This window comes from Chiloscyllium plagiosum, chromosome 1 (assembly GCF_004010195.1).
Source record: "Chiloscyllium plagiosum isolate BGI_BamShark_2017 chromosome 1, ASM401019v2, whole genome shotgun sequence".
NCBI classification, from domain to species: domain Eukaryota; kingdom Metazoa; phylum Chordata; class Chondrichthyes; order Orectolobiformes; family Hemiscylliidae; genus Chiloscyllium; species Chiloscyllium plagiosum.
The window spans coordinates 8,078,126-8,100,385 of NC_057710.1; the positions used below are offsets into that span (position 1 = coordinate 8,078,126).

The 22,260-nt window shown below is 44.1% G+C and overlaps 1 protein-coding gene across 2 annotated transcripts in view; it reads right to left on the minus strand.

The window, feature by feature from the left end:
• The window catches only part of pcgf1 (polycomb group ring finger 1), a 64,727-nt gene that overhangs the window by 32,976 nt on the left and 9,491 nt on the right, over positions 1-22,260 (minus strand). The window contains exons 1-2 of one of the 2 annotated variants that reach the window (XM_043692849.1): positions 13,950-14,121; positions 4,404-4,509 (exon numbers count right to left, since the gene is read on the minus strand). In XM_043692849.1, coding sequence (XP_043548784.1) covers positions 4,404-4,509; positions 13,950-14,036 — 193 coding nt within the window. In that variant the 5' untranslated portion in view covers positions 14,037-14,121. Of the gene's footprint in view, positions 1-4,403; positions 4,510-13,949; positions 14,122-22,260 lie in introns of those variants that run through there. The other variant, XM_043692932.1, reaches the window with a different exon arrangement.

The window sequence follows — 22,260 nt, forward strand, 5'->3', positions numbered from 1 at the left end:
CTGGATCTCCCTCGTCCATCTTCAAAGTTACATCCTCAAAAAATACCAGAAGATTTGTCAAGCATGATTTTCCCTTCATAAATCCATGCTGACTCTGTCCTATCCTGTTACTACTATCCAGATGTGCAGTAATTTCATCCTTTATAATAGACTCCAGCATCTTTCCCACCACTGAGGTCAGACTAACTGTTCTATAATTTCCTGCTTTCTCTCGCCCACCTTTCTTAAAAAGTGGTATAACATTAGCCACCCTCCAATCCTCAGGAACCGACCCCGAATCTATTGAACTCTGGAAAATAATCACCAACGCATCCACGATTTCCCGAGCCACCTCCTTCAGTACCCTGGGATGCAGACCATCAGGCCCTGGAGACTTACCAACCTTCAGACCTAACAGCCTCTCAACACCAAATTATGGCAAATATAAATTCCCTTAAGTTCAGGTCCTTCAGCCACTGTTACCTCAGGGAGATTGCTTGTGTCTTCCCAAGTGAACACAGATCTGAAGTACCCATTTAATTCCTCTGCCATTTCTTTGTTCCTAGTAATATATTCCCCTGTTTCTGTCTTCAAGGGCCCAATTTTTGTCCTAGCCATTTTTTGCCTTGCACATACCTAAAAAAGCTTTTACTATCCTCCTTAATATTCTTGGCCAGTTTACCTTCGACTGTTGGAAGAAACCGGAGCACCTGGAGGAAAACCATGCAAACACGGGGAGAATGTCGGTGTGGAGTTGGCACAGTCACCCACGACTGGAACTGAAGCTGGGTCCCTGTTGCCGGAAGGCAACAGTGCTAACCACTGTTTCACCCCCAGATCGGAAAAAGAGCTGAATCTCACAAGTGACGCGAGGGTGATTGTCAAATGCTATCTTGATGTCAAGGGCAGAGTACAGCAGCAAGGAGTCCAAACAAAATGGGGATCGATGATTCTGTTTATGTCATAGAGCATTGTATTTGCCCATTCTTCCCCTCCCCCCACTTTCTTCTGCCCTTGGTTTCAAAAGCACTGATCTATTCACCTCAATAGCAAAGCCTAAGTTAAATACATACAAGCAACTTTCTACAAAAACCATCACCACTGAAAACAGTTTCTCCGACATAATATGGAAACAAATGGAAAATAAAAAGTTACACATTTTGTCCTGTTTAGAATTCAAATTTGCAAAGTAATAATAGATTATTAACCTTTACAGCACAAGATCTGGACAACACTCAGGCCTGGGCTGATAATTGGCAAAGATTTGGACCACACAAGTGGTAAGTAATGATCATCTCCAACGAGAGAGAGAACCTAATCATTCAATGGCTTTATCTTTAATAGACCCTGAACTGGACCAACCATACAAAATAGTGTGGCAACAAGAGTGGGTTACAGGCTAGCGATTGTACAGCAAGTAACTCGCTGCCGACTCCAAAGACTGCCCACCATATATAAGGCACAAGTCAGGAGTGTGAAGGAATGTCTCCACTTGCAGGAGTGTATGGAGTTCCGACAACACAAAGCTCAACAACATCCAGAACAAAGCTGCCCACTCGAATGGCAAACCATTCACAACCTTGACCACAAATGCATATTGACAGAGGGTGTACCATCAAGGTGCACTGCAACAATTCACTAAGGCTCCAAACCTGCAATCTTTACCATATAGAATGACAAGGGCAACAGATGCATAGAACCACCATCTGCAAGATCCTCTCCAAGCCACACATTTCCTGGCTTGGATCAAATCCCAGGGCAGGATCGACTGGCACAAGGAGTCATAGTTTTAAGATATTAGGAGAAAGGTATAGAGGAGACATCAGAGGAAGGTTCTTTACGCAGAGAGTTGTGAATGCACGGAATGTATTGCCAGCTGTGGTGGTGGAAGCAGAGTCATTAGGGACATTTAAGCGACTGCTGGACATGCACATGGACAGCAGTGAGTTGAGGGGTGCGTAGGTTAAGTTATTATATTTTACATTAGGATTAAACCTCAACACAACATCGTGGGCCTAAGGGCCTGCTCTGTGCTGTACTTTCCTATGTCCTATGTTCTAAATCACCATTTCTACATGGTCTCTGGTTCAAGATTGTGGAACTCCCTGCAAAGTAGTACTAAGTGTGTGCATTTTTATATTACGGACTGCAAGGTTTCAAGAAAGCAGCTTAGCACCACTTCAAAGGGAATTAGGAGTGGACAACACAAACTGACTTTTCCAGCCATGCTTGCCTTCTCCAAAAGGATTGTTTTTTTTTAAATCACAAGTTGGGGCTCAGCCAAGGGCTGTCCTCACAATTTGCACACACAGGGTTCTGGTGAGTGGGAACTTTGGATGATATACCATCACTGCCCTCCATATCATGGGATACTGAATCAAATTGTAGCCCACTGACTGTCATCCTAGGACCTCTGACCCCATCCCTCTTCGAAATAAACACCATACATTCATTGTATTTTACTCAGCATTTTCTTCAAAAAGATTTACAGTGCATAACCCTGATTAAATTTCACAACCACTCTCTCAAAATCTGTTTGTCATCTCTTTTCTGTAGAGAAAAATGGAGATTTAAGTGCATCAATAAAAGGCACAATTACATTAAGATTTACAATGTATTCAGTTACTGCTAAGACAAAACCATATCAGCAGCATTTATGAGAGGTTAAGTTCACATATGGCAAACATATTAATTGATTGACAAAGAAGTTTTTTTTTAAAGTCTGCACGAAATGTTTGTGCTCAACAAGATGATGCCATCAATACTAGGAGCAGGCACAACATTGGAAGCAAGCAGTGTCAGTACCAAGCACTTTCAGGTCAATGTATCAGAGCGTGCTTTCTAACTTAACTTAAACCCAGACCAATAATCTAGACTCCTTTGCCACTCAGTACCACAAAGAAAACAATGGAATTCTAAAATGCTAAGAACAAATGGATTTCAAACATATTTGAACTATATACACTTGTGTCAGCTGTAGTTAAGTATGTAACAATCTCACCTCAGAAAGGTTATGGACTCAGGCATTTAACACAAATTAGAGTTGATGCTTCCAATGTAGTAATGAGGGAGTTGTTTTTCAAGGATACATTAAACAAAGGCCTGGTCTTCTATTTCAGGGCATTAAAACATTCTACAGCATTGTGAAATAGCAGAGAATTTGAGGTTTCCAGCCAATATTTACATTTTTACCAACATCACTATAATTGTCTGATCATTGTCACATTTCTGATTGTGAAAGTTTAGCGTGAGCAAATTGCCCCATTTCCTACATTACAACAAGGTGGCATTGGCAGTAAAATACTTTGGGAAGTTGTAAAGGGACGACAGAAATCTAAGTTCTCTGTTTTGCTTTCTGTTATACAGCCTAAACTTATTATTTCAAAGGTTTATTTGTACTAAGAGTGATAATACAATAAAATTAATCTATGGATACTGACAATTAAGTGTTAAAATAATTTGAAAGGCCATACAATACCAATTAAGTGAGTTTGAATCAAGTGTCTTTTGAATTTAAAAATATTTTTCTAAAATCAAAGTACATCCATATCCAACAACAATTGTTTCTCCTCTGATATTTCCTCTTTCCATTTAAAGTGTCTTCCTCACTCTCCTTTCCCTATCAAACTCAGCCCATTAAATCTCATGCCAACAAAACACACAAGGTCAAAATCTGTTCGTGAATCAAAATTTTGTAACTTTCAACCTGACAGCACTATAGGAACACTTTCACCGAGTAGCAGTGCTCCAGGACAACAGTCTAATGCTGATGGCCCACGGTTGATGTTAATTTATTGACATGATTTGGGTATTACTGGCAATGCCACATTATGGTCTATTCCCATTTGCCCTCAACTGAGCCACTTTACCAGAGTGGTTTGCTAGGCCATATCAGAGGGCAGTTACAAACTAATCTCATTGCTGCAGTTCTGGACTTATATTTAGATAATTCTGAGTCATGGTAACAGATCTCCTCCCCTAAGTAATCAGATCTTTTTTCAAATAATAAAACAATAATCTGGTAATTCCACGAGGTTTGCTTGTTATTCCACATTTATTTCACAGAATTTAAAATTCTCCAGTTGCCAAGGTGAAATTTGAACTAGTAACTAATAATTATTATACTGCAAGGCTGGACTAAATCACTTGCTACTGTACCTGCATTCGAGAGTGAAATTAAAATGCCAAATCCTCAGTGGCTGAAATTTTGGGCAAATAATCAAATAACTTTTATTTATACTAATGTTGGGCTTGTGAACAGGAAACATCCCTCACTTGAAAATTAAGTGAGCAGAATGAATTCTATATTCCCTTTCCGCCCTCCTGAGATTATCTAGCTCAGATACCACAAGTTCTGAACACACCCTTTAATGTTACATTTCCATCTATCTCATGGTAAAAATATATTCTCTTCAAAAACTCACATGTATGTAAACACTCCGTGATAGTGGTTGCATCTATGAAGTAGCCAGCACACAGATAACAGACGATGTGTTCATTCAGGTCTTTAATCTTCACTTTTACTTCTTCCTGCCAATGGTAAAACACAGCCTCACTAGTCACGCAACTGATCATATTCAGGACAGTGCCAACACACTCTCAGGGGGGCCAAATCAAAAGAAAAAAACATTCACATGCAATTATGTCACTGATCTATTTGGCAGAAAGGCCAGCAACTGGAGGGCCAAATTGGCGAAAGAATCAAAGGAGACGGGGAAATATTTTACAAAATACACAAGTTAGTGATCCGGATCACACTGCGTGGAAAGGTGGTGTAAGCAGATTTAGTGGTAACTTTCAAAAGGGAATTTAATAAATACTTTAAAAGGATAAACACAAAGAAAAAAGGGGTGCTGAAATAATTGGATTGCTATGTCAATAAAGGCCAAAAGATTGACAGAAGTCCAAATGGCCTCTACTAGTGCTAGAAGGTTCAATAGTTTAATGAACTAATAGAGGAGAGATGTTGTCACATGCCTCCTGCTATCTCAGTAGAAACCAACAAACCAGTACAGGGCATGGAATAAACTCTTTTTTTGTTTTTCAAAAATATATTCTTGTATGGGATGGCAGGCATTACTGGCAAAGAGTCTAGATCAGAGTAGTGCTGGAAAAGCATAGCAAGTCAGGCAGCATCCGAGGAGCAGGGGAGAAACAAAAAAAAACAGATGTTTCGGGCAAAAGCCCTTCATCAGGAATGAAGGCAGGGAGCCTCCGGGGTGGAGAGATAAATGGGACGGCGGTGGGGGTGGGGGGCAGGGAAGGATGAAGGTGAGAGGTCAGAGAGGAGGGTAGAGTGGATAGGTGGGAAGGAAGATTGGCAGGTAGGACAGTGCAGAGCTGGAAGGTTGGAACTGGGGGGTAGGGAAATGAGGAAACTGGTGAAGTTCACATTGATGCCCTGGGGTTGAAGTGTTCCAAGGCGGAAGATGAGGCATTCTTCCTCCAGGTGTCGGGTAGCGAGGGAGTAGTGGTGGAGGAGGCCTAGGACCTGCATGTCCTCGGCAGAGTGGAGGTGGAGGTGAAATGTAGGGCCACTGGGCGGTGGGGTTGATTGGTGCAGGTGTCGCGGAGATGTTCCCTGAAGCGTTCTGCGAGGAGGCATCCAGTCTCCCCAATGTAGAGGAGACCGCATCGGGAGCAATGGATACAATAAATGATATTGGTGGATGTGCAGGTAAAACTTTGGTTCATTTGGGGCCTTGGATGGAGGGGAGGCAGGAGATGCAATTCCTGCGGAGGCAGGGGAAGGTGCCAGCAGGAGAGGGTGGGTTGTAGGGGGGCATGGACCTGACCAGATAGTCACGGAGGGAACAGTCTTTGCAGAAAGCGGAAAGGGGTATATCCCTGGTGGTGGAGTCTGTTGGGAGGTAGCTGAAGTGTTGGCGAATGATGCAGTTTATGCGAAAGTCGGTAGGGTGGAAGGTGAGCACCAGGGGGTTCTGTCCTTGTTATGGTTGGAGGGGTGGGGTCTGACAGCAGAGGTGCAGGATGTGGACGAGATGTGTTGGAGGGCATCTTCAATCACATGGGAAGGAAAATTGCGGTCTTTAAAGAAGGAGGCCATCTGGTGTGTTCTGTGGTGGAACTGGTCCTCCTAGGAGCAGATACAGTGGAGGTGGAGGAATTGGGAATAAGGGATAGCATTTTTGCAGGAGGTAGGGTGGGAAGAAGTGTAATCCAGGTAGCTGTGGGAGTCAGTGAATTTGTAAAAAATGTCAGTTTCAAGTCAGTCATCATTGATGGAGATGGAGATGGAGAAGTTCAGGAAGAGGAGAGAGGTATCAGAGATGGTCCAAGTGAATTGGCAAAGGCCTGTGGTCCATTCCTCAATGTCCTTGAACCGAGTGACTCATTTGGTCATTTCAGAGGGCAGTTAAGAGTCAACCAAATCACTGTGGAGTCACATGTAGGTAAGGTTAGCAGATTTCCTTCCCTAAAAGGCCATTAATGAACAAGATGGATATTCGTGGCAATGGTTATAATGATCACCAGCAGGAGAAAGTGAGGACTGCAGATGCTGGAGATCAGAGTTAGTGTGTGGTGCTGGAAAAGCACAGCAGGTCAGGCATTTGAGGATCAGGAGAATTGATGTTTTGGGCAAAGGACCTTCATCAGGAATGAGCTCATTCCTGATGAAGGGCTTTTGCCCAAAACATCGATTCTCCTGCTCCTCGGATGCTGCCTGACCTGCTGTGCTTTTCTCAACTCTGATCACCATTAGACTAGCTTGCAATTCCAGATTTTATTGAATTCAAATGTGAAACTGAAAAACAAATACTCTTGAGAAGGTTGTGACGCAGTTTATGCGAAGGTCAGTAGGGTGGAAGGTGAGTACAGTAAAGGAATCCACTTCTGTATGTCCATGCATGAGTACTGGATGATAGAAATTCAGTTTAGAGTATAGGCTATCTGTAACATCAAAAATATAACTTTGCATTTGTTTTTTCTGCTGCAGTGCATTTAGACACACAGAATCAATGAATGATCATGCAAGTGCAAGCTCATTTATATGACCTGGCTGCAGATATTCTCAATGAAGATGTTTCAGGAAAAATCATGAGGCCCATCAGGGCAGTGACTTCAATGCAACAGCCAAATTGGCAACTTTATTCATTTGAAGTGGGAGCATTGTTAGCAGATCAGTCCACATTCATCCCTAATGGCACGGATACATTACCAGGCCACAGTTACTATCAAACACATATAGGCTAGGTTAGGAAAGGCTTGCTTTTCGAAGTGCAGTGCTGCAGAGATGTATTCCATATATTGTTGAGAGTCAATTAACAGAAACCATGGATTCATGACCAGAAATAGAGCAAATTAGCCAAGGTGGACATTTAAAAAGTACAACATTGAGCAGACCAGACCTGTCTGTTAGATGGGAATCAAACTGAACTCTAAGATTCTGGTTCTAATGGCAATGAGTTAGTCCAGAATGAAAAAGCAGAAATTCCACTACATTATAGTCAAAGGATATCGGTGTAATACTGTATTTATCTTAAGATCATAATTTCCAACCTCCACAGCTGCTGTACTTTTCACATGATAACTTGCAGCAATTTGGACAGTCACATTAAAGCAGTGCTAAGTGGACAGTATTAGATTCTGCAGTAAATTGTCAAAGCCTGTAAAACCATAAGATAAAGCAGCAAAATTAGGCTATTCAGCCCACTGAGTCTTACCGTCACTCCAACATGACTAATAGGTTTCTCAACCCCATTTTCTTGCCTGCTCCCTGTAACCTTTGATCCCCTTTCCAATCAAAAACATGTCTATCTGTCTTAAATACACAATGACGTGGCTTCCACAATGTGACAATGAGTTCCACAGGTTCACCACCCATTGGCGGAAGAAATTCCTCCCCATTTCAGTTCTATAAAGGGTCAGCCCTTTACTGAGGCTGTGTCCTCAGGTCCTAATCTCTTTACCAGTGGAAACATGTTCTCCATGACCACTCTATCCCGACCTCTTTGAAACTTACAGAACACTATCAGATCCCAACTCCCCCCGCCCCCACCCCATCCTTCTAATCTCCAATCAGTATAGATCCAGAATCCTCAACTGCTCCTCATGAATTATGTTTCAAAGTCCATTTGTTGACATAGCGAGGTATCTTTGAACAGGGAATCGGAGTCCCGTTGGATGCAGATCATTGTTGGAGAGAGGTCGAATCTGGATGCTCTACAGTCAAAGCACTCACCAGATCTTGGTGTCAGGCCAGCCGATGCACCATCTGTCCTGTTGTCAAAACATATATCAAAACCTGGTTGGCTGCTTTCTACACTAACATCTGTGTAATTAGCATCATTCCATCAATCTCCATCATTAATTTAATATAGATGAATCCTGCTCCTGATCCAGCTAGCCATCCAAAATTTAAATCCCTTCTATTCTCTTTTAAACTATGCATTGATCTCTTATTCATCTATTTCTCTACCCATTAGTGCATGGGACTGGGAACCATGCAAAGACTTATTTTTAACAGGTCCTTCTGGCTTATTTTCTACCTTGCTCTCTAAATTTGGATTGTCGAACCACATCCCTTTCCAACTTATATTGTGGCCCACGCTGGTACCAGCGATCTCTGGCTGATTACTCTCCCCTGAAAGGATGTTTTGTTGCTACTCTATGACATCCTTGACTCCAGCACAAAAGAAGCAACAAATCACCAAATCACCAGTCTGGACTAACATCTGCAGAGAGAAAAACACCTGGTCTATTTCACTAACTAATAAAAGACCCAGCATAACAACTTCTCCCTTCTCTCCCCTGTACAGAAGGTCTGTGGGTCTGTACCCCTTTCAGGGGACATCACCCTCATCAGTATCGAGAAGGGAGAAAAAAAAAATGATTCTTGAGCAAACGTCAGGGAATTCTGCATTAGCAGCCTGGTTCTCTTGGGCTGTCCAGCAATCACCCATTTCCTATCTGCATTTAATCTCTAACTTGTGATTTTCTCCTCCCACAAGACGTGCTCTGCATCTAATTCTCAGCCTCAACATTCCTTCTAAGCTGCACTCCAAGAGTCCACACAAGCCAATTGTCATGGCCACACTATTTCCAGCACTGACTTGTGGCTTGGATGTTACTGCTATGCACAAACCTCTGCACTCAGCACAGAAGGAAAGGAAAGCAGAAACTTAGTTTCAGGATGCACCACACAGACTCCAGCCACTAACTAGGTTCCAAAATTCCATGCTCAGGTTTCTGCAGCCAGAAGCACTTGTTGTGCACATTAATCTAGGTCATGTGAAGTGACCAGCTCTGTACCCTTGGCTCTCCCATTAGGGGCAAACATCCTCTCAGCATCCATCCTGTCAAAACCCCTCAAGATCTTTTATGTTTCACCTCTCATTCAACAATTGTGAATAACAGGAAGCTTACAGAAACCAAAGAACTACAAATGCTAGAAATCTGAAACAAAACAGAAATTGATGGAAAAACTCGCAGGTGTGGCAACATCTGTGGCAAGAAATCAGAGTTAACATTTCAGATCCAGTGACCCTTCCTCAGAGCCTTCGATTTCTGAAAGGCATTTTAAAAGATACTGAAAAGTTTACTACACACAATAGTTCATGGCATATGGATAGAAAATTGGTTAGTCTACAGAAGACTGCAAATATAACTGAGTTATTCTCAAGTTGGCAAGATGTGATGGAGTTCCAGAGATCGGTACTAAAGCCTCAACCATTTATACATTTTTCTCAATAACCCAAACGAAGGGATCAAATTTGCTAAATTTGTTGACAACTAAAAAAAAAGATAAATGGAGAAGCTAGTCAAGAGGATGCAAGGAATCTGCTAGGATTAGGAAAAGCCACGATTTCCTTGAATGGCAGGGCTGGCTCGAATGGCCAAGTACTCCTGCTCTCATGTCATTGTTTTGCACAGATGGAAGGATGCCAATGTGTATACAAGTTAGATCTGTTAAAAATAGAAATTGCTGAAAAAGCTCAGCAGCTCTGGCAGCATCTGCAGAGATGAACCAGAGTTAACATTTTGAGTCCAGTGACCCTTCCTCTGTTCGAAGGATGCTGCCAAATCTGTTGAGCTTTTCCAACAATTTCTATTTTTGTCTCTGATTTACAGCATCTGCAGATCTTTCAACTTTTATAAAAGGTAAATCTGTTCAAGGGTGGACACTTGCTGGTGTCTGAAGAGACCAATCTGTTGAGCCATAATAGCACTTTCTCTGTTGAACACAATATTTCATCCCACCATTAGACTTACCGTGGACTACTCTTTAGTATCTGGCTCATTCTTGGACACATGCATTTCCATCAAGGATCGACACCTCAGCACTTCACTTTACTGCAAGCCCACAGATAACCTCACGCTGCTACACTTTTATAGCTTCAATCTGAAACACATTAAAACAGCTATCCCCTATGGACAAGCCCTACGCATACACAGGATCTGTTCGGATGAGGAGGAACACGACAGACACTTGAAAGTGCTCAAGGATGCCCTCATAAGAACAGGGTACGATGCTCAACTCATCAACCGCCAGTTCAGACGTGCCACAGCGAGAAACTGTAATGACCTCCCCAGGAGACAGACACGGGCTGCAACAGACAGGGCACTCTTCATTGTCCAGTACATACCAGGAGCTGAAAAACTACACCATGATCTTTGCAGCCTTCAACACATTATAGATGAGGATCAGCAACTCACCAAGACCTTCCCCACACCTCCAATTCTCACCTTTAAATAACCACCAAACCTTAAACAAACAGCAAACTGCCCAGCCTTCAGGACAACCACACTGTACAACCCTGTCACGGCAGCTGCTGCAAGATGTGTTAAAGTATTGACACGGATAACACTATCACACATGGGGACACCTCCCACCATGTACAATGACCTCCCCAGGAGACAGACACGGGCTGCAACAGACAGGGCACTCTTCATTGTCCAGTACATCCCAGGAGCTGAAAAACTACGCCATGATCTTTGTAGCCTTCAACACATAGATGAGGATCAGCAACTCACCAAGACCTTCCCCACAACTCTAATTCTCACCTTTAAATAACCACCAAACTTTAAACAACCAGCAAACTGCCCAGCCTTCAGGACAACCACACCGTACAACCCTGACACGGCAGCTGCTGCAAGATGTGTTAAAGTATTGACACGGATAACACTATCACACATGGGGACACCTCCCACCATGTACGTGGTAAGTACTCATGTGACTCTGCCAACGTGGTCTCTCTCATACGCTGCAGGCAAGGATTCCCGAGGCATGGTACGTTGGCGAGACAGAGAAGACACTATGACAACAGATGAATAGACACCGAGCAAAAATCACAGGCAGACTGTTCCCTCCCAGTCGGGGAGCACTTCACCAGTGCAGGACATTTGGCCTCGGACCTTTGGGTGACAATCCTCCATGGTGGACTTCAGGACAAGCCGAGTGGCGAAACAGAAACTGATAAGAACGTTTGGTACCTATGGGAATGGCCTCATCAGAGACCTTGGGTTCATGTCATGCTACAGGTGACTCCACTGCATATTACACTCATACAGACCCTCTCTCATATGTACATACAGACACTACCCATGCTCACACCCACATACGCATCCTCTCACAGACACAGACCCAATCACTCACGGTCGCTCCTTAATGCGCACACAAGTTTATGAGGTGAATTTATTTTTTGCAGAATTGCATTTTATTTTGCTCAAACCCTGCATTAATCCATGTAAAACTCAAAAACTATGCAGAGGGCTTTGTCATTCTGACTAAACATTGGGACACAGACAGACTTCACACCTACTGGGAGAAAAGCTGAACTATCTTGAGAATGTAATTTAAAATAATTCTGGGATTTACATATCAAAGAAACCAGCATATCCAATTTTAAAAGATGAAAGATTTAATCTAAAATTGTTTAATGCTGAGATATTTGTATCATCGATAGTCACAGGTGAGGTGCTGGAAGACTGGAGGTTGGCAAACGTGGTGCCACTCTAAGGAGGGTGGTAAAGACAAGCCAGGGAACTTAGACCAGTGAGCCTGACCTCGGTGGTGGGCAAGTTGTTGGAGGGAATCCTGAGGGACAGGATATACATGTATTTGGAAAGGCAAGGATTGATTAGGGATAGTCAACTTGGCTTTGTGCGTAGGAAATGATGTCTCACAAACTTGATTGAGTTTTTTGAAGAAGTAACAAAGAGGATTGATGAGGGCAGAGCAGTAGATGTGATCTATATGGACTTCAGTAAGGCGTTCGACAAGGTTCCCCATGGGAGACTGATTAGTAAGGTTAGATCTCATGGAATACAAGAAGAATTAGCGATTTGGATACAGAACTGGCTCAAAGGTAGAAGACAGAAGGTGGTAGTGGAGGGTTGTTTTTCAGACTGGAGGCCTGTGACCAGTGGAGTGCCACAAGGATCAGTGCTGGGTCCTCTACTTTTTGTCATGTACATAAAAGATTTGGATGCGAGCATAACAGGTGCAGTTAGTAAGTTTGCAGATGACACCAAAATTGGAGGTGTAGTGGACAACGAAGAAGGTTATCTTAGATTACAACGGGATCTTGACCAGATGGGCCAATGTGCTGAGAAGTGGCAGATGGAGTTTAATTCAGATAAATGCAAGGTGCTGCATTTTGGGAAAGCAAAGCTTAGCAGGACTTATACACTTAATGGTAAGGTCCTTGGGAGTGTTGCTGAACAAAGAGACCTTGGAGTGCAGATTCATAGCTCCTTGAAAGTGGAGTCGCAGGTAGATAGGATAGTAAAGGCGGCGTTTGGTATGCTTTCCTTTATTGGTCAGAGTACAGGAGTTGGGAGGTCATGTTGCGGCTGTACAGGACATTGGTTACGCCACTGTTGGAATATTGCGTGCAATTCTGGTCTCCTTCCTATCGGAAAGATGTTGTGAAACTTGAAAGGGTACAGAAAAGATTTATAAGGATGTTGCCAGGGTTGGAGGATTTGAGCTATAGGGAGAGGCTGAATAGGCTGGGGCTGTTTTTCTTGGAGGATTGGAGGCTGAGGGGTGACCTTATAGAAGTTTACAAAATTATGTGGAGCATGGATAGGATAAATAGACAAAGTCTTTTCCCTGGGGTCAGGGAGTCCAGAACTAGAGGGCATAGGTTTAGGGTGAGAGGGGAACGATATAAAACAAACCTAAGGGGCAACCTTTTCACAAAGGGTGGTACGTGTATGGAATGAGCTGCCAGAGGATGTAGTGGAGGCTGGTACAATTGCAACATTTAAGAGGCATTTGGATGGGTATATGAATAGGAAGGATTTGGAGGTATATGGGCCGGGTGCTGGCAGGTGGGACTAGATTGGATTGGGATATCTGGTCATCATGGACTGGTTAGACCAAAGGGTCTGTTTCCATGCTGTACATCTCTATGACTTTAATGTATCACATCTCCGTGACACAGGACTCCTTTGGCAACAAATTCTGTGAGCATGATCTTAACCTCCACAACCACCTGATGAAGGAGCGGCGCTCCGAAAGCTAGTGCTTCCAATTAAACCTGCTGGACTATAACCTGGTGTTACGTGATTTTTAACATTGCCCACCACAGTCCAACACTGGCACCTCCAAGAAGTGAACACAATACTGTCCCTGTTGAGACTACAGCAATGTGAATACAGTACGACAATATGCATCAATTAGTTTGGGACAAAATTATTAGAAAGAAAAAGTAAAAATTGCAATTCAGCCGTATCACTTTTAAAAGATGAATAATAACTAATAGCTGAATTTGCAACGAGATGAACATGAAAGGAGACAGCCGCATGCGCATTGCAAACGAGCACCTTGACGCTTCAGGCGCATGCGCGTGGTAGAACTACCCGGGCAGTCACGCATGTGCGGGGCTCCCTTCACGGCACTGACGAAAAGAGGTAGGAGTCGGGCGACCCGTCAGTGAACTGGTAGCGACGATCCGACCTTTCCCCCGAGGCCCGAGGGACAGGTCGGCCTCACCTCTCACCTCGTTCCGCAGCGGGTCCAGTTTGTAGACAGTCTGGAGTTGGTTGCGGAGCCGCATCGCGTTCGCCATCGGAGCGTCAACCGCCATCGTCCCCCACGAGCCCGGGATACGTCATCACGTCGCCCAACGTCACCGCGCGGGACAAGAACATAGAGCAATGTGTATTGTAGGTCAGAGAACACAGCGATGCAGAGAGAGAGAGAGAGAGGGGGGAACACAGTGCAGGTCAGAGAACACACAGCAATGCAGAGAGAGAGAGGGGAACACAGTGCAGGTCAGAGAACACACAGCAATGCAGAGAGAGAGAGGGGAACACAATGCAGGTCAGAGAACACAGCTATGCAGAGAGAGAGAAACACAATGTATGTCAGAAAACACACATCAATGCATAATGTGTGTTCTCTGACCTGTACAGAGAGAGAGAGGAACACGGTGCAGGAGAGGGAAAATAAAGAGGGGAACATTGCAGGTCAGGGAACACAGCAGTGCATAGTGAGAGAGAACATGTCATCAACTTCACAAACACCTTCCACCCAGACCTCAAGTTCACCTGGACCATCTGGGACACCTCCCTCCCCTTCTCCATTTCCAGCAATTGACTTAACACTGACATCTTCTACAAACCCACCGACTCCCAAAGCTACCTAACTACACCTCCTCCCACCCTGCCTACTGTAAAAACGCTATCCCTTTTTCCCCCCCAATTCTTCCGCATCTGCTCCCAGGAGGACCAGTTGCACTATGGAACATCCCAGATGGCTGCCTTCTTCAAAGACCACAACTTCCCTTCCCACGTGGTTAAATGATGCCCTCCACTTCCTGCAGCTCTGCCCTTGAAACCCACTCCTCCAATCGCAGCAAGGACAGAATCCCCTGGTCCTCACCTTCCATCCCACCAACCTCCACATACATGATATCATCCTCTGCCATTTCCACCACCTTCAAACAAACCCCCACCTCCAGGGATATATTTCCTATCCCCACCCCTATCTGCAGGTCAGAATAAGCGGCTCTGCACAGAGAGGGGGGACAGTTCATAACAGAATCAGCAGATCTATACATAGTGCAGTGGAGCATCATAGAAGAATAAGCAATAGGGGTAGAGTGAAGAGAAGTGGAGCATTGAGCCAGGAGTCTAATGTGTCATCAGTGCATGGAGCACCGTCATATATATTATTTTCAAACAATGAAATTTTTGTCACTCTTCCCCAAAGATTGTGACAAGATTTAACAGTCCTTTACTGTTTTATAACACAGCTTCAGTTCAAACATGGACGAAAAGGGCGGAATTCCAGCAGTGAGTTGAGAGTGATTTCCCTTGCCATCAAGGCCTCATTTGACAGTGAGAAACAAAAACAGAAGTTGCTGGAAAGGCTCTGCAGGTCCAACAGCATACGTGGAGAGAATCAGAATTAATATGTTTCAGGTCCTGTGACCCTTCCTCAGAAGTCAAACTGTGAAGGGGAGGGCGGACTGTCCCATAGGCTGGGGGGTAGTGAGGAGACTCGGCTGATCTCCTCCTCTTCCTGAGGGCCATCAAGCAGGCACTGCGCATGTTGCTGTCAGCCAGACAGCGATATGCTGCGCGTGTGCCACGTGCTTTGCAGATGAGATGGCGGTATCTTACGAATGATTGAGGTAGCTGAAGCAGGAACCACGTGCATGCGCTTCGACCATCAAACTGCTAATCTACAACACACAGCTTTCTCAACATCACTTGTTTATCCACTTGCATTTTCAGCTGGATATTAATTTATAGTTATTCAGTTTCAAAGAGGAGCCCAAGTAAGTCTGGAGTAACGGAATTGGAAAGAACTCTCCATTGTTGGAAATCAGACCTGGTACATAAGAACATGGTTGTTGGCAGTCAGTTACCTCAGTTCAAGGTTATCTTTGCAAGTATTCCTCAGGCTAGATATATAACCTCTGGGCATCCTGTTCCAGAGGTATGGATATATTACACTGCACCAGAGAGTTCTCGGTTGTTCCTCAGCCCCATCTATATCAGTGGCACTGAGGTGGAGATGATCGAGAACTGCAAGTTGCGAGGAGTGACAATCTGATCTGGACCACCCATGTGGTCCAGCAGGGAAGAAACTATTCTTGAACTTGTTGGTTCATGTGTTTCAGCTTTTGTATCTACTGCCTGACTGAAGAGGGTGGAAGAGATGATGCCTGGGGTCTTTTGTTGACTGCCTTTCTGCAGCAAGAAGTGTAGATGGAAGGTTGACTTTCATGATGGTCTGGGCAGTGTTAGCAACTTTCTATAGTTTTAGTCCTGGTTATAGCAAGCCATGATGCATTCCAGATAGAATGCTTTCTATGGTGCATCTGTAAATGTTGATGAGGATGCTTTGTGGACGTGCTGATTTTCCTTGGCTTCCTTAGAAGAGATGTTATTGTGTCACGTTGACAGGCGCAGGAAACATCCATGCAGCACAAATAAAATTAAAACATTAGGTCTCAACAAACTGAATTAGAATTCTTTGAGCATATTTCAGCAATTAATACCCCACAGCATTGGTGCTGGTTAGATTTACCAAGTCTATGTGGAATTTAAGTCATCCATGATTACTGCATTCCCCTTGTTCTATGCATCAAATCAGCAAATTTATTGTTTAAAAAATATTGTTCATAGGATGTAGGCATCGTTGGCTAGACCATTCCTAGTTGCCCAGCGACAACCACACTAGTGAGAGAGCCTGAAGCCACAAGTTGGCTAAACCAGGTGAGGATAACAAATTTCCTTCCCTGAAGGATATTAGTGAACCAGATGGGTTTTTAAAACAACAACTGACTGTGGTTTCATGGTTGTCATTAGGCCAGTTTTCTTACTAAAATTTGAATTCAAAATTTCACATCTGGCCCTGTGGAATTCAAACCCATGTCTGTGGAATGTTAGGCCAGGTTTATAGATTACTAACCCATATTTATAGCATACCTTTTATAAACTGTTTGGTGGTCTACAAATCACTCAGCAATCTATGCTACACCTTGCTGTTTCTCAGCTCCCTCCAAGTACATCTTATAGGCGGTACAGTGGCTCAGCGGTTAGCACTGCTGCTTCACAGCGCCAGGAGCCCAAGTTCAATTCCCAACTTAGGTGACTGTCTGTGTGGAGTTTGCACATTCTCCCAGTGTCTGCATGGGTTTTCAGAGTGCTCTGGTTTTCTCCCACAGTCCAAGTGAATTGGCCATGCTAAATTGCCCACAGTGTTAGGTGCATTAGTCAGGGGTAAACGTAGGGTGGGGGAATGGGTCTGGGTGGGTTGCTCTTTGGAGGTCGGTGTGAAGTTGTTGGTCTGTTTCCATACTGTAGGGTAATCTAAAAAAAAATCATCTTATTCTTCTGATGTAAGATCCTCAGTCAGCTACGATTCTATTCCTTGTTAATCAACACTATTCCACAGGGAATATGGGGGAAGGGATATAGCTCCAAAACACAGCATTCAGACAAAAACAAAATACAGTGGAGTCTGAGGCAATAATAGACATACAAACATGCTGATTAGTAGGAGTGGGCTATTTTGCCCCGTGAGCCAGCTCCGTCATTCAGCAATATTATAGCTGATCCAATTACTCCATATTTTCACTTAACCTGAAAACATATTATCCCTCACTCTGCCTTGAAAATATGGAAGGATTTGGGCTATTTTCCGTGGAGTGTCAGCAGCTGAGGGGTGACCTTAGGAAGGTTATAAAACCATGAAGGACATAGATAGGGGAAATAAACAAGGTATTTTCATTGGGGTGGGGAGTCCAAAACTAGTGGTAGTAGGTTTAGTGAGAGAGGGGAAAAGATTGAAAAGTGACTGAAGGGGAAACTTCCACACAGAGGGTGGTGTACGTGTGAATGAACTACCAGAGCAAGTGGTGGAAGCTGGTACAATTACAACATTTAAAAGGCGTTGGGATGTGTTGTGTTACGAATAGGAAGGGTTTAGAGGGATATGGACCACATGCTGGCAAATGGGACTAGATTAATTTAGGATATCTGGTTGACATGGAGGCTGGACCAAAGGGTCTGTTTCTGCACTGTAAAACTATGCCTCTGCATGCACTGAAACCTTTAAAAAAAATTCCTTATTTTGGTTTTAAATGGTCAACACATTTTTTAAAAATAGTAACTCCGGTTCTAGAATCTCAGAAAAGACGACACAGAGACCCCAGTCAACAGGAAATGCAATCTGACAAGGAAAACCAATGTACATTCCACTAAAACACCTATAGATATTTTTTAATATCAATGTTTTAGACATTTAGAAACTCATCGTTAAAGCAGGTAGAACTTAAACACAGACATCCTGGCCTAGAGGTAGGGACACTATCATAAGAGCTTCCTAATTATAAGCTGGTACCAATAAAAGCCATCGTACAGCTACTGAATTGTTCTCAAAAATGTTTTCTGAAGGAAATCTGCAAACTGTACTCTGTATGGCCAGCGACTGTAGTTCTGTTGAGTCTGTGCCAGACAAGTAGTTGAAACTTTATTACTGGAACCGCAACCTTCATGATCGCGGCCCAAACAACCGCCTCCGGAATCGCCGCACAGACAACCTGCTCTGCGATCGTCATGAAGACAATCACCAACAGATTGGCGACCTTCGCGGCTACGGGGAAGAACTTTGATCTCCAGCATCTGCAGACCTCACTTTCTCCTCGCCAGACAAGTAGTACCAGACAAACTGATTCAGATGGTTGTTTATAGTAAAGCAAGGAGAAAGTGATGCCCCTAAAGGATCCTTCCACCTCCAACAGAAATTTATATGTAACACCACAAATGTCATCTACACTATCTGTTGCACCCAATGTGGTCTCCTGTGCATTAGGGAGACAGGACGCCTACTTGTGGACAGTTTCAGAGAACATTTCTGGGACACCCGTGCCAACCAACCACACTGCACCATGGCTGAACACTTCAACTCCCCATCCCACCCCCAAGGACATGCAGGTCCTGGGCCTTCTCCATCACCAAACCCTTACCACCTGATGCCTGGAGGGAGAACGTCTCACACTCCACCTTGGGACCCTGCAACCACACGGGATCAACGTGGATTTCACCAGTTTGCTTATTTCTCCTCCCCCTAAATTATCCCAGTCCTACGCTTCCAACTCAGCACTGCCCTCCTGACCTTATTCATCACCTATCCCATCTATCTGCTCCACCCTCCTCTCCGACCTATCACAATCTCCCTCACCTTCATCTACCCATTGCATTATTCTACCTCACCCCCACCCAACCTTACCCCTGCTTCCATTTATCTCTCAGCGGCCCGGCCCACCAGACTCATTCCTGATGAAGGGCTTATGCCTGAAACGCTGACTCCCTTGCTCCTCAGATGCTGCCTGACCTGCTGTGCTTTTCCAGCATCACACTCTTGACTACAGTAAAGAAGCAGTCTGTCTCAGTGCTCTTGTTGTTCAAACCAACCCGACTTGAGCAGAACTCTGCATTTTTCATTTGGCTTTCTTGTAGCCAAATTTGCTGACAATACAAAGATATGGCAAGGTCTGGAGATGATATCCAAGTCATGAAAGGATAGAGATTGGTTAAATGAGTGGGCAAACCTTTGTCAGTTGGTGTATAATGTGGAGAAATTGAGAGGTTGTACACTTTGGCAGTAAGAAAATAAAAGCAGAATGTTACTTAAATGGAGACACAGAATGTGTAACATGCAGGTATAGAAAGTAATTGGGAAGGCAAATAGCAGGTTGACTTACCATTGCAAGGAAGGAGTATAAAGTACATGTCTTACTACAACTGTACAGGGCATTGTAGGACTGCACCTGGACGTGTGTATAATTTTGGTCTTGCTTTAATGGAAGGAAATACTTGCAGTTGAATCATTTCAGAGGAGGATCACTAGGCTGATTTCTAGGCTATAGATGCTCTCTTAGAAGGAAAGTTTGAGTCGGTTAGGTTTATACTCAATGACGTTTAGAAGAATGAAGTGATCTTTTTGAAATCTTCAATGTTGAGAGGGTTTGCAGATTAGATTGCATTTGTGGCGGAATTCTAGAATCAGCAGAGTTTCAAGATAAGTGTCTCATGTAAGACAGGGGAGGATGGGAAATTTCTTAGGTCAGTTACTATTTGGAATTCTCTTCCCCAGAGGAGAGTACAGGCTGGGTCAACGCTGAGTTAGATAGATTTTTCATTGACAAGTGAGTCAATGGCTTTGGGGAACAGGCAGAAAAGTGGAGTCCAGGTCACAATAAGATCAATGTTCTTATTGACAGACAACGGGTTCATGAGGGCAAATAGCCAGCTCCTATTTCTAATCTTTTTGAAATACTCCCCTTAGATGCAAGGATACCATATTGATGCCAATTTGTTTGAGGAATACTGGCCTTAAGAGCAGCTCTCATTACAAAGCGCTTTTAAAAGAAATGAGAGAGGGGTTTAATATGATACATAGTGCTAGAGCTCAGTCCACGGCCCCAAAGGATCCTTCCACATCCAGCAGAGATTTTCCTGCAGATCCAAACACCTCAATCTATTGTGTCCATCACTCTCAATGTGGTCTCCTCTACACTGGGGAGACAGGATGCCAAATCGTAGAATGTTTCCGAGAACACATGCACTAAACAACCCCACCGCTCTGTGACCGACTACTTCAAACACCCCCTCCCACTTCCCCAAGGACATGCAAGTCCTGGGACTCTTCCACTGCCAGATGCAACCCATCTGACGCCTGGAGGAAGAACACCTCATTTTCCGCCTTGGGACCCTCCAACCACACAGCATCAATGTCGACTTCACCAGTTTCCTCATCTCCTTTCCCCACCTCATCCCAGATCCAACCCTCCAACTCGGAACCGCCCTCTTAAACTGTCCATCTTCCCTCCTACCTATCCACTCCACCCTAGCACCATCACCTCCCATCTGCATCTACCTATCATCTTCTCAGGTACCTCACCCCCAGCCCCACTCTGCTATTTATCTTTCAGCCCTCTTCCTCCTACCCTGCCCACATTCTTGATGTAGGGATTATGCCTGAAAAGTTGATTTTCCTGCTCCCTGACCTGCTGTGCTTTTCCAGCGTCACACTTTTTAAACTCTGACTCACCAGCATCTGCAGTTCTTATTTTCACTGAGAGCAAGTTATAACCAAGTGAGGAGGATAGTGCAGTCAGAATACTGTTAGTACATACTGTAGGAAATTATGACAGATACTATAGAACTAAACATACACTTCACAATTACATATCTAGCAACTACATATAGAGCATACGTAGATTCAAGGATAACATGAATCAGACATTAGAGACACAAGAAAAATTCCATGCTGAGAGTATTGGAGGAGATCTAAATGGGGATTTATTGGAGATTCCTCAAAAAAGCTTTTTGTTCATGTTCATAAAGAATACAGCCTTTGTTCAGAATTTCAGTGAAGAGGATTTAGTTTCTTGGCGAATAGGAGAAATGTCTTTAGAGCACAATGCTGTGCAAGGAATAGACAATACGTGCAGGAGTAGGCCATTCTGCCCTTCGAGCCTGCTCCACCATTCAATATGATCATGGCTGATCATTCCTAATCAGTATCCTGTTCCTGCCTTATCTCCATAACCCTTGATTCCACTATCCTTGAGAGCTCTATCCAACTCTTTCTTAAATGAATCCAGAGACTGGGCCTCCACTGCCCTCTGGGGCAGAGCATTCCACACAGCTACTAGTCTCTGGGTGAAGAAGTTTCTCCTCATCTCTGTCCTAAATTGCCTACCCCGTATTTTTAAGCTGTGTCCTCTGGTTCGGCACTCACCCATCAGCGGAATCATGTTTCCTGCCTCCAGAGTGTCCAATACTTTAATAATCTTATGTGTCTCAATCAGCTCCTCTCTCAGTCTTCTAAACTCAAGGGTATACAAGCCCAGTCGCTCCAGTCTTTCAGCGTAAGGTAGTCCCGCCATTCCAGACATTGACCTTGTGAACCTACGCTGCACTCCCTCAAAAGCCAGAATGTCTTTCCTCAAATTTGGAGACCAGAACTGCACACAATACTCCAGGTGTGGTCTCACGGTGTGGGCAGCACGGTGGCACAGTGGTTAGCACAGCGCCAGAGACCCAGATTCAATTCTCGCCTCAGGCGACTGACTGTGTGGAGTTTGCACGTTCTCCCCGTGTTTGCGTGGGTTTCCTCCAGGTGCTCCGGTTTCCTCCCACAGTCCAAAGATGTGCAGGTCAGGTGAATTGGCCATGCTAAATTGCCCATAGCGTTAGGTAAGGGTAAGTGTAGGGGTATGGGTGGGTTGCGCTTCGGCGGGGTGATGTGGACTTGTTGGGCCGAAGGGCCTGTTTCCGCACTGTAAG